Source organism: Pogona vitticeps, chromosome 2, assembly GCF_051106095.1.
Source record: "Pogona vitticeps strain Pit_001003342236 chromosome 2, PviZW2.1, whole genome shotgun sequence".
In the NCBI taxonomy this organism is placed as follows: Eukaryota; Metazoa; Chordata; class Lepidosauria; order Squamata; family Agamidae; genus Pogona; species Pogona vitticeps.
Window position 1 is genome coordinate 242541914 of NC_135784.1, and position 12806 is coordinate 242554719.

General features: G+C 38.4%; 1 protein-coding gene across 10 annotated transcripts in view; it reads left to right on the plus strand.

Annotated features, from left to right (window-relative positions):
- Positions 1-147: 147 nt before the first annotated feature.
- The window catches only part of ERCC6L2 (ERCC excision repair 6 like 2), a 66022-nt gene continuing 53363 nt past the window's right edge, over positions 148-12806 (plus strand). For 6 of the 10 annotated variants that reach the window (XM_078386175.1, XM_078386176.1, XM_078386178.1 and 3 more), the window contains exons 1-5: positions 148-399; positions 4901-5020; positions 7320-7513; positions 8948-9109; positions 11967-12174. In XM_078386175.1, coding sequence (XP_078242301.1) covers positions 148-399; positions 4901-5020; positions 7320-7513; positions 8948-9109; positions 11967-12174 — 936 coding nt within the window. Of the gene's footprint in view, positions 400-695; positions 788-2170; positions 2313-4900; positions 5021-7319; positions 7514-8947; positions 9110-11966; positions 12175-12806 lie in introns of all 10 variants that reach the window. The other 4 variants (XM_078386183.1, XM_078386184.1, XM_078386180.1 and 1 more) reach the window with 3 other exon arrangements.

Here is a 12806-nt window from a genome sequence, read left to right on the forward strand (position 1 = left end):
CTTGCTCCTTTTTCTGAAAATGGGAAGCTTTGTGACGCCACAATAACATCATTTGAAACAGATGAGAGTGGGAACTTTTTTGCAATGATTTCTTTTGAAGAATCTTAAGAAAAGAAAATACTATCAGCGAAACTTTGTAGGATCAAAATGAATAAAGATGCAGAAAAAAGCTTAATATTTGATGATGAAGATTTGGAGAAGCCTTATTTTCCTGACAGAGGTCTTCCCTCCTTGGCAGTTGCCTTCGAGTTGTCCAAGGATGGGCATCAGATCCCTTATACAATTAATAGATATCTACGTGATTACCAGAGGGAAGGTGCCCAGTTTTTATACAGTCACTATGTTCGTAAAAATGGATGTATTCTGGGAGATGACATGGGACTTGGGAAAACAGTACAGGTATTTTCTCTATTTTCCTTTTTTGTATCTAAATTCTGTAAGGTTTTGATTGCTGGAGCAGAGTAAATTAAACTCTATATTTTTAAAATGTAAAGTATGTAGTGATTTAAAGAGCAACCCTAAGCGAATGGTGGGGTGAAGCAATAGTCCTAGGTTATTTAGCATTTCAAAGCCTTGTAGCTTGTATCAGCCAGGTCAAAGAGGTGTGTACAATTGGAGGTGTTTTTCTTCTCTTCCCTATGTTTCTTGACTACTATATTTCATTCCATTCCCCCATTGGTACTTATTGGGGTTAGACCATACCATTTCCAAGTTGGCACAGAGGGAGAGAGTTGATTCTGGGATATCTCCAGTGAACAAAAGGACGTTGGATCCAACAAATCCAAAGGTACCTGTGCCTCTCTTTTGTTCCATGGTGGAATGTCCTGTCTAGCAATAGCTACTATCCATGGAAATGCCACTGGCTACAGCAGATCTCCACGTATGGAGCTTTCCATCAGTATAATTGGGATTTCTGGATAAATGCCTCCTCTCCCTGATGGTGGGCCTTCTTTCTCCTGGCAGAAAGGCACGGCTGCCCTACCCTGCCACCTTTTGGTTCATAGATCCATCCTTGGTGATATAGATAGCATTTGTGCATTACAGTTGCACATGTGCTCTGCTTCCAGTTCTGTAGCTCACTTTCATTCCCCTTTAATCATACTACTAAATTGTCATTTGGAGCTAAGGGAAGTAGCAGTCATTCACACACTTGTTCCTTTCTCTCACATGTGGTGATAAAATAATTTTTTCCTGGTTTGAGGCAGAGCGTAGATTGGCATTTTCTATAAACTAGCAACCATAGTTTGTGTTTGTTTGAGAAACAAAAGGTGGTAGCTAGGGAATGCCTAAAAAGAAAAGCAGGAAGTGAGATGCTTGGATGTTTCCCACTCATTCTTTTCCCAACAGACCTTGCCCTTCTTTCCTGATTTAGAGCAAATTGTAATTGGCAGTACAGACAAAATGTGAAATGGTGGTTTTGCTTCAAACAGAAAGGGAGCCTGTTTTGCATTTACATTCAGATTTTATGGGGGAGCATGTAGAAGGAGCATCATATACAGTGGTGCCTTGCAAGACGATTTTAATTTGTTCCGTGAAGATCGCTGTCTTGCGAAAAAAAATCCTATGGGAACCTCGCAAGACAAATGAAATTTATTCGTCTTGCAAAGCATCGGTCTCAGGGGGGCGGGGAAGTCTTGCGAAGCATAGCCATAGAAAAAACTGTCTTGCAAGGCGCCATAGAAAAAAAGTCTTGCAGGATTTTCATCCCCAGAGGCAATCGTCTTGCGAGGCACCACTGTAAATGGAATAAGAATGATCGGTGTAGAATATGGAGAAACTCAGTGTTTTTCTGTTAAAAAAGAAGTCATACGATTTCAAAACGTCTTAGTTATACTTTGCTTAGTAACTTTAGGAAGGTGAATGGAAGGCTTAATAATAATATTCCAAAAATTTCAATTGCTTTTGCGGCTAAATCGGTTTTTTGATTATTTTTTAAAATAGAACAGATTATAATTAATAACTAAATTAAATATAATAAAAGAGAATAACACAATTTGGCAGTTTTCTTCCTGTCTGTAGAAAGTGTTAGAAACCTAGTCTCTTCTGGTGTTTCAGATTTTAAGAAATATCTAGAAATAATTAATCTATTGATAATATTTAAAAAATAGGGAGTCCCTTTACATGAAAACTGGATTTTTGTTTTGCTTTTCCCATTATATTTGTTAAACAGTTGGTGTAAACAATTTGTGAGATTAGAGGGAGGATTAAACAGAAACTGGGGAATATTGATGATGATGATGATGATGAAGAAGAAGAAGAAGAAGAAGAAGAAGAAGATACATACATTGTCTGTGCTTCCTTTTAGAAACAAGGTTGATTTGCACTTGCTTTTTAGTATCTCCTGTTGGGAAATTTTATGACACTCTTTCCCAGACTCTGGCATATAACACATTGCAGAATGGCATATGGGAGGAAAGCTAGCTTGTAAAAATGCCTTCTTGTTAGCATGGGGAAGCACAAGGGTGCTTTCTCAGAATGACTATCATTCCAAGGGGGAAATGTACTCTATTATGTGATATATTCAGTGTTTCAGCTGTAACTTGGTTTGTTAATTCACACTGATTTTATTCTGCAGTCTTACTGTCTCTCATTCTCCAGGTTTCCACATCTGTTTCGCTATCTGTTTTGTGTGATAGTGTGCTTGCTAATTGCTGTAGCTCATGATTTGAAAACAAAAATTCCAATTATAGACATGACTTTTCAGAATAATATGAACTTCTTTGTAAGCTGTTTCTTCTCAGGTTCTCAAGGTTATTAAACAGGAGGAGTACTTTATGAACCTGATTTGAGTAATATTGGCTTTTAATACCACAAGTAACTGAGAGAACCAATGTTTTCTAGTTAAATTAGCATAATAGAAACCAGCCTTACAATCTACCTGAAGGGGTGCAGGTATATCTACCTGTATCTTTATAATCCATTGACACTCTAATAAATAATAGTACTTGCTTTAATAATCCACAAATATGGTTGATAGAATAGGTTTAAATCCAATCATGCAAATAATGTGAAAGGCTATGGAAATGGTCTTGGTTGCCCTAAGAGATTACTAGTTTTTTGGAGATGGGTAGAGAGTGTGTGACTCTCTAGTCTAGATTCTTCTTGACACTGTGTTCAGTATCATCATGACCAATATTATATGGCTATTCTTCTTGGCTGTTTTGTGGGGATTGGTATAGAAGTACTTGTCACACACACCCAGTCCCCCTGTTTGTTCTTCCACACAACCCAGGTTCACTTTCGGCTTTGACATTTATTTCTCAACCCTTTTCCGCTGCCACCAGAGGATTTATTCCTCACTCTATCAAATATGACTCTTAAATCACAGTTCTCCAATATAACAATGTTTATTTATGTGTTTATCACTAAATCATGTAAAGTGAATCATGGATGGTCTTATTTTATTCATTCAATAAATTGTGCTTTGGTAACATTTATATTTGCTTAGGTAGAATCATTTTAATCTAGGTATTTATTCATTTCTTTTCACTTCTAACTCTTTCCAATCATAACCATAAACCATACAAGATTTGTACTTTCCTTGTCTTATTCTCTATCTCTCTTTTACCCTTCTCTAACACAAGGCTGGTCCTAACTGCCTAAACTGCTTTTCTCTAACTGATATCCCTAACTGAAGTCCCTGACTCTGACTCATATCCTTAACTCGTCCCTAACTGATCTTTAACTGTCTTCCATTCCTCTTATATTTCCTTAGTTCCACCTCTTCTGTTCAACCATTGGTTGATATATCAAGGTTCCATTGTGATGGACAGGAGAGGTTACTGACCTGTCCGTCACAGTACCTTTTTGTCAGATGGCTCCATGTATTCCTGTGTAGCCTTGAAAACAGTTCTGTTTTGGGCATTTGGGCATTGATATACAAAATGCCTAATGATTCCATTTTGTCTCATTCTATTTAATAGCTACATAAAGTGGTACTTGAAGTTACCCAGAGCCATCAGGATACTGGTGGTACCCAGGTTTATCTCTTGTTTAGATTTGATCTTAGGGAGCGAGTGGAAACTAAATTGTTGCTTGTTAGCTGGAAAGGATCAGTGATAGTTCTTACTGTGTCTACCTGTCAGAGAAAAGAAGACTGAGGGGAAGTGGGATCATACTTCTCAAATACTAGAAAGATTGTCATATAGAAGCGAGGCAGGATTTGAACTTGATAAACCCAGAGTGCAGGACATATAATAATGGGATCAAGTTACAGGAAACTAGTTTTTTGCTGGATATCCAGAAAAAAATTCTAACTGTTAGAACAGTATGACAATGGAACCAGTTACCTTTGGCGGGCAGTGAGCACCCCAGCACTGGAGGCATTAAGGAGAAAATTGGGCAGCCATCTGTCAGATCAGCTTTTATTTGGATTCCTGCACAGAGCATGGGTTGGACTTGATGGCCTTATAGGCCCAGTCCAACTCAAGTATTCTATGGTTCTTTGATTCTGTTCCTACAAAATTACCAGAGTCCCATTGTCTTTATCAGTGCATAGCAGGAACCTTGAGTTTGCAGTTTATAGGAGTCCTGTTTCTGCAGCTTACATATTTGAGGAGGCATTGATTTATTACTACACATTGCAATGTAGGAATCTTTTGTGGGTTGGGTATTTGAGTGTTTCTGTCCCTATGGCATGGTCAGAGTATTCGGCAGCTTACATTTTGCTGCCCCTTGCTTTAGTAGGTGGCATGTTGTGTGCTCCCATTGCAGCAGTAGATCTGGAGTTCTTTGTGAATCTGGAGCCCTGGTGGCCAGAATAGTGGACACATTTCTCCGAAGACAAGCCTTAGCATAATGTACCTTAGTATATGAGTTCAAATATCTCAGACCAAGACTTGTTTTGAATGTTCTCAGGCTAAAACCTCTTTCTTGAAAGTGTCAAATTGTGTTTTCCCAGGTGATATCATTTCTGGCTGCAATGCTGCACAAAAAGGGGACACGTGCGGATATTGAAAATAACATGCCTGATTTCTTGCTAAGAACAATGAAAAAAGAAAAGTCATCTGCGCCAAAGAGAGTAAGCGAGTATATGGATATTGTGCACTAGAAATGTGAAGTTGTATGGACCATGGCCAAAATCCTTTTTGTATGCTCAATGCACGCAACTTTCTGTTGTCCTGGGGGCTTGGGATTTTTCTGGGCTTACGCAAAGAGGTGCCCATGAAGTACCTCTGCAAGTATAAACACAGCTTTAGCTCCAGTGGGGTACCATGTTTCCCCGAAAATAAGACAGGGTCTTACAATAATTTTTGCTCCAAAAAACCCCATTAGGGCTTATTTTCAGGGGATGTTTTATTTTTGTGTGTGTGTACAACAATCTACATTTATTCAAATACAGTCCTGTCATCTTCTGCTGGCTGCTGCACAATGGTAGAGGGTGGGATTGCACTTAACTGCGGCTTATTTTTGGGGTAGGGCTTATATTACGAGCATCCTGAAAAATCATACTAGGGGTTATTTTCAGGTAAGGTCTTATATTGGGGAAAACAGGGTAGTCTCCAGCCTGCGTAAAGCAAGAGATCTTGTGGAGCAATATGCTGTCAAGGCATTATGTTCTGCAATTGCAAATACAAAGCTGGCCCATAATTTCACTTTTTTTGACCCACCCAGGGCCTCCTCCCTCAGTGCTGCTGGGGGACTGGGTCCTTCCCCCCCCCATTACTTTGTTCGGGAGAGGGAGGCTTGGGACAGGCAGATAACCCAATGACCTTCCCATTCTTTTCGTCCGTCCACACGCAAATGCTTAACCAGAAGCCAAATGAGAGAACAGCGGGAGAAGGGAGGGAGAACCTATTTATTAAATTATCTTTAGGCAATAAAAATGGAAGTGCTACTCGGGCTGGGCTTCCTCCTTCCCCCTCACCCAAAGTATCATATTGGGAAGCCAAGGTGAGTGGCCAGTAAGTCAAGGGAGCCGTGAGTTGCAAAAGTTTTGGAACCGATGACTTACATTATAGTGCAATTACACATAAAAATAATCATATGTATATATATTCGTAGAACTGGTTGTTCTCTCTACAAAGAACAGTTTCGTTTCTGTGTTTTTGGAACAAAGCCTATAAATCCTCATTTTAGTAATTAATATAAAGTGATTGATCATGTAGGTAGCTATCCAAAATGGCCCCAGGAACAGATCTTTTGAGAAATCCACACCTGGAAATTAGGATTAATGGAAGGCATATCATTATTTTGGAGGTGTAGCACAATGCAGGAGCTTTGGTTCTAGCTTCCGATTTTTGTTCAGTATATCCTATCTGCTTCGGCCAGGCGCATTATAAATTGAATGAACAGCATGAACAGTAGTCTCCATGGCATCTAGCCTTTGCCAATCTCCTCCTTTTTTCCTTCAATTTCATCAGTTTCTGTAAACCTGAGCAATAGGTGTCTGATCTTTCTAGCATATGCAGAGGTGTTTTGTGTTTCAAATGCAAGCAAATATTTCGGGTTTATAGCACTAGCATGGCTTGTGTGCCATAAAGGTATGTTGGCTCCAGAATATATATTAAAGATATGATGATAGGTGACATTATGACAGGTAATGTGTAAATTAGTTTGCTGCTGGCTTACACTGAGTTCCATATACAGTGGGGTCTTGACTTGAGAACTTAATCCGTATTGGAAGGTGGTTCTCAAGTCAAAAAGTCTGTAAGTCAAGTCTCCATTGACCTACAGTGCATTGAAAACCGATTAATGCCGTAACAGGCCGTTTTTGTTCCATTTGGGGTTTTTTCTGGTCTGTAAGTCAAATCTCAGTCTGCAAGTCAAACCTAAATTTTGCGGCCAGAGAAGTCTGTAACTCAAAAAGTCTGTAAGTGAAGCCATCTGTAAGTCAAGGGTCCACTGTATATGTGGCTTAATCAAATCTGTTCAACTCTACCTTAAAAAAAAATGAATTGAGGAAACGTGTCCCAGAAGTAACATTAACACTGACTAGAAAAGGAGATACTTGGCCAGATATTTCACTTGTTGCCAGAGGCACAGTTGTCAGTCATCTAGATCCTGTTTGTAGCCCAATGATCAGAAATTTTCCCTCCATGTTTATTCTGCAAATAACCTAACATTGGTTTTGTTACCTGCTCCTCATGTAATATTTGCCACCAACAGCCTCTCATTTCTGTTGCTTGTTGAAACTGCTAAAATAGAGGAATTCATTGAATTAGTAGGCCTGTACATTTATGTATTATTTCCACGTTTATACCTTCCCATTAGTGTGATTACTCTCTGAACACTTCACAGCATGCAATAAAATCATACACTGATTGTCTTCTCAAAATGCTTTTTGTATTTAGCAATACTGTATGTTGGTTTTTTTCCAGACTTTTCTGATTGTAGCACCCCTTTCTGTACTTTATAACTGGAAAGATGAATTGGACACCTGGGGCTATTTCAAGGTTATAGTTTTGCATGGCAATAGAAAAGACTATGAACTGAATCGAATCAAGCAAGGAAAATGCGAGATTGTGCTAACAACGTATGAAACACTTCGTGTTTTTTTGGATGACCTTAATAGGTAACTAAATTCTCTAATTGTTGGTAGTGCAAATAATTTCTTTAAACACCCTAAAATATTCTTACAAAAAACAAGACTGCAAATTCGTAAATTTTGTTTTTTAGCAATGGGCAAGAGAAGTTGTGCATTGAAGCTGTATCCCCTATGCATAATCTGTCTCGGTTGCAATTTGTGGAAGGTAGCTTCCAATTAAACAAGCTTTAAAATGAATACAATTCCATCCAGCATTACACAGGGGGGACTTCCACTGCTCTGAACGGTCTGCTAACATTCCAAAAGAGATTGGGTGGGTGGGAGTTCTGGAGAAGAATCCATTCTGCCAAGAATGTCTGTTCCTTTGTGATGGATTTCGCTTTGGCCAATGGGCTTTGTTGGGTTTTACCCATAGTCTTCAAACATGCTAGATGTACTTTAGATAACATATGTCAATTGTGTTGCAAAAGGGGAAATTATAAATTTCCATCTTATTTAAAGCAGAGAAATCTTTTGCTGGTGAATGCTTTAAAATGAAGGGCCAGTGTCCTGGTTGATATTTCCATATATACAGAGCCTCAGATGTGAGAGCTGCAGTAGTGATTTGAAGAAGTGCCAGTTGTATGCAACCAGGCAGACAGTTGGCACCTTGTTATATTACTGTGACTTCTTCTGCAGTTGTGTGCATAAATAGTGAACAGGATACTGGCCAATATTAAGAAAATCAAGTTTATGATCATCAGGAAAAAACAAGGAGCTCAAGCCATAGAGCTGAAGATCCAACATGAACATGTGTTGACAAAAGTACCTTGGAATGTTGTTCAATGAGCAGTGGGGGGATGATTTTGCAATAAAAATCAAGATAGAAATGGCCTGGAGCAGCTTCCTTAAGTTGAGGAATGTATGCAATAAAAAATTAAAATCAGTGCTGAGAACATACATTGTATAGATGAAGGAATAAAAACCAAGCAATTGCAAAGCTAAAATAAGTTGTGAAATAAAGAAAGCTAATGCCTATATATGAAAAGTATAGGCAGTTACAACTGATTACTCAAGGTAAAATAAATGGGAAAAAGAAGTGCAGTTTATACACACACAAATTACTGACAGGATTCTGGCTGTAAGCAGAAGAATCTAGGAGACTGGTTTGGATGGAGAACAGCATCATTGTTTAGAGATGTTGCATCCAAAGTCAGTATAGCCATGATGGCAGACAACCTCATCATGCATACAACACAGCATAATAGGAGCACACACAGTAAAGTTTTTACCTTTAAGTTTATCCTTGTTTTATTTATTTCCTAAAACCTAATTTTGTGTTTGTTTTATCTTGATGCTGTTATAGCATCAAGCCATGGAAGGTTCAACCTATGGAGTACAGTGTGTGGTGGGGAAATTCATTGTGGCAAATGTATATGGAGGATTTAGGAGGCTTGTTACTTTTTTCCTGTTAATTTATAGCATAGAGTGGTCAGCTGTCATTGTTGATGAAGTGCACAGAATCAAGAATCCGAAGTCTCAGACAACTAAGACAATGAAGGCTTTAACATGTAAGGTTCGACTAGGTCTTACTGGGACAATTCTTCAGAACAACATGAAGGAACTATGGTGTGTTATGGACTGGTAAGTGACACCTAAGTTAGTATCAAAAGTGCAGCTTGCATGCCTTTGACTCTTGAGATCACCCAATTCATTTATGTGCATGCAAGATGGTTTTCATGCACATCTGAAATATACTGTTATGTATATATACATGTATGGCAATTGTATGTTGTGTTTTACAGTGCTGTGAGCCAAGGAGCCACTGTGTTCCAGAAACATAGAATACACATTGTATATTGTGTGTGTATACATGATAGACTTGTGGAATTCTCTGGGATTCAGTTCCCTGTAATACGTTTGTGCAATGTCAAATAGGCATTTGCCTCTATGTAATTCATTAAGTAACTCCTTTAAAGCCTGATATTATAGATTTCTATGTGTTTTATTGATGCTGCTCCAGAGCTGGAGTTGTTTGAGGTTATCTGAAAGAAGAAGAAACAACAACAACAAACAAAGAAATATTTTTATATTGCTTTTAGAGAATACGGATGATTAATGTAATCCTCCTAAGAGCTTCATGGAATTTTCTGGCTTCTGTTTAGTTACCTTTTTCCTTTTCTACTTTGGTAGCCATGCAAGAATCTAGTCTGAATAATCTAATTTTAGTTACCCATTTAATGCCAGTAACATAGAACTACTCCATATTCTTTATCTGTATAATGAAACTATGATTAAAAGGATGGCTGATACATGAATCTACTAGGATTACTTTTAGTTAAATATGACAAGATGGGTGTGATTTTCAGGGGTACCTCCTTGACCTCTAATAAAATTAAGTGGGAGGAGCCCCCAAAAGGAACATATTTGAGAATGTCCATGGAATCGAACACTTCAGTCCTATAAAACTCTTCCTAGAACTAAACTTGATTGAGCCCAATGGGATTTACTCTTAATTTAGGGTTTGTAGTCATAGGTAGGGATGTAGCCATGATTAGGTAGAATTTTCAGTGTGCTAACTGGCAGGAAATCTGGATTTGGTTGTACAATTCTGATGGACATGTTAGTTCAGTTCATGTATTGTGTGTTTGATATAGAATAGACCAAAGAATGTATTTATTTAAGAACATTTTATACTGACTGTTGAGTCCAAATTCTTTTAGTTGAGTCCACTGACATGATGCAGTCACTGTAACTATCAGTAGCAACTTGCTGCAAGTTGAGAAACTGGCATAAGCATATCCTATTCTAAAACAGTCATGTGACTTGGTATGTGAGATCAAATGCCCAAGCTGACTTCTTAACTTATGGCAGTTTGCCAAGATACATTATGCTAAATGTGCTGTGCTGGAGAAACTGCATAACAAGATTCTGACCACTGCTTTTCATTTTGAAAATCCCGGGGGTGGTTTAAGATATAAAGCAAACTGATAAAAACATAACAAAACAAAAAGCAATGAAATAATCCATTAAAAAGTCAGGGGTAGTTGATGCATGCGCTCGTAATCTCTTGGTGCATGCACTCGTAATCTCGAGATTAGACCACTGCAATGCGCTCTATGTGGGGCTACCTTTGAGGCTGCTGCGGAAATTACAGGTGGTGCAGAATGCGGCGGCCAGATTAATCAGTGGTGTGAAAAAATACCAACACATTTCACCCACTCTGGCCGCATTGCATTGGCTGCCCATCCGATTCCGCATCGACTTCAAAGTGTTGATGCTTACCTATAAAGCCCTAAATGGTTTAGGGCCTCGATACTTGGCGGAACGCCTACTCCCACCAAGATCTACCCGTGTCACTCGTGCGAGCCAGGAGGTGAGGCTGAGGAGCCTAACGCCAAGGGAGGCCTGGAAAGAAAAGACAAGAAATCGGGCCTTCTCGGCGGTGGCTCCCCGCCTCTGGAACAACTTACCTCCTGAGATTCGCGGGGCTCCCTCGCTGGCTACCTTCAAGAAGCAATTAAAAACTTGGATGTTTCAGCAGGCCTTCCCATCACATAACTCATGACCTCTTTTTTCTCCCTTACTGTGCTATGTTTTGTGTTTTCCCATCATAATGTAGTGTTTTATGGTTTAGAATTTACATGTTTACTGCATTATTTTTTAAGATTGTTAGCCGCCTAGAGTGGTCCTCGATTGACCAGATAGGCGGGATACAAATAAAATAAATAAATAAATAAATAAATAAATAAATAAATAAATAAATAAATAAATAACTAACTAACTAACTAACTAACTAACTAACTAACTAACTAACTAACTAACTAACTAACTAACTAACTAACTAACTAACTAAATAAATAAATAAATAAATAAATAAATAAATAAATAAATAAATAAATAAATAAATAAATAAATAAATAAATAAATAAATAAAATTATCAGAGCGGACAATGATCAGGGAATTGTCTGGGAAAACCAGTAGGTCTTTAGTTGATGGCGAAAACACCCTACACTGGAACTCCACTTGATTTGAATGTATTTGTTTTATTTAAAATAATTTAAAAAATAGATGGGGAAATCATTCCGGGGGAGGTACATAATGCTCTCCCGGAACCATAACCAAATAACTCTCACTGGATGCAGATTCTGTCGAGAATTCAGTGTTAGAAATGGCAAATCCTCAAGTGTAGAACTTCATCTTATCGCCCTTGCAGAAGCTCTTCCGATCTCCTGTGATTTGCAAATTTAGCTTGCTTCATTTTGTGGTTGTTGTCAGAAGGGTAAAAAACAACTTTTTGCATGTTGTAGTTCGTAAGACATAAAAAATCAAGAGATACACAAATGCACTGTCTTCATCAAATGATGCTCTAATGATAATGTCTATTTTTAGCTCAGGTAACCTGGACCTGATCTATATAGGGCCTTATAAAGCAAAGGTAACATCTTGAATGGGCCAAAACAGTTGCAATATGCTTACTGCTTTCTCTCATTTTCTCAGGGCTGTGCCAGGGCTTTTGGGTAATGAAAAACGCTTCAAGAAAGAATTTTCTGATCCAGTTGAGCACGGTCAAAGACACACGGTAACAAAAAGAGAGCTGGCAACTGGTCGAAAGGCAATGCAAAGGCTAGCTAAGAAAATGTCGGATTATTTCTTAAGACGTACAAAGACTCTTATTAATGATCAGCTGCCCAGGAAGGAAGACAGGGTGAGAACCAGCACTTACAATCAACTTTAAATATTATTTTAAATACCATCTTCATGTGGATTTCATGCAGTGTATTTAGTAGGTTTTTAGACTTGAGGGACAGTTTATGCTGTGTCTTGTACATGGGAAGTTGTATGTAGAGCTATATGTATGGACAACAGGAATGCTAGCAGAGATTTGAGTGCCAGTCAATGAATTATTCAGCCATTCTTCCAGCTCTACAAGTTGTGATAGAGTAATGGAAGAAGTGATTTTCCCTCTGATTGTTAAAATTGTTTTATAACAGCAATTCTGATGTTTAAAATGTGAGTGAGGAAGAATCAATAACACATTTTGTTATTACGTTCTGCTTCATGGTTTGGTATGGCCCCACATGCGAATGGATTTGCATACACTGCTAACATTTGAAAATTTTACTATTCAAGGGTCCCTCCTTACCATCCAATGGGCAGCAGTATGCCTTGCACAGAGTGAGGGAGAAGAACTGCACCATCCAGCTGTCCTCAGTATGCTTGTTAAAAGCTGAGAGGGAATGAGCATCTTTTTTACTGCACAAGAAAGTCAGAAAAAAATTTCTCTATAGGAAGTTCACCTATGTACTGGCCTCTGTTGGTTATTTTGTGGGGCTTTGG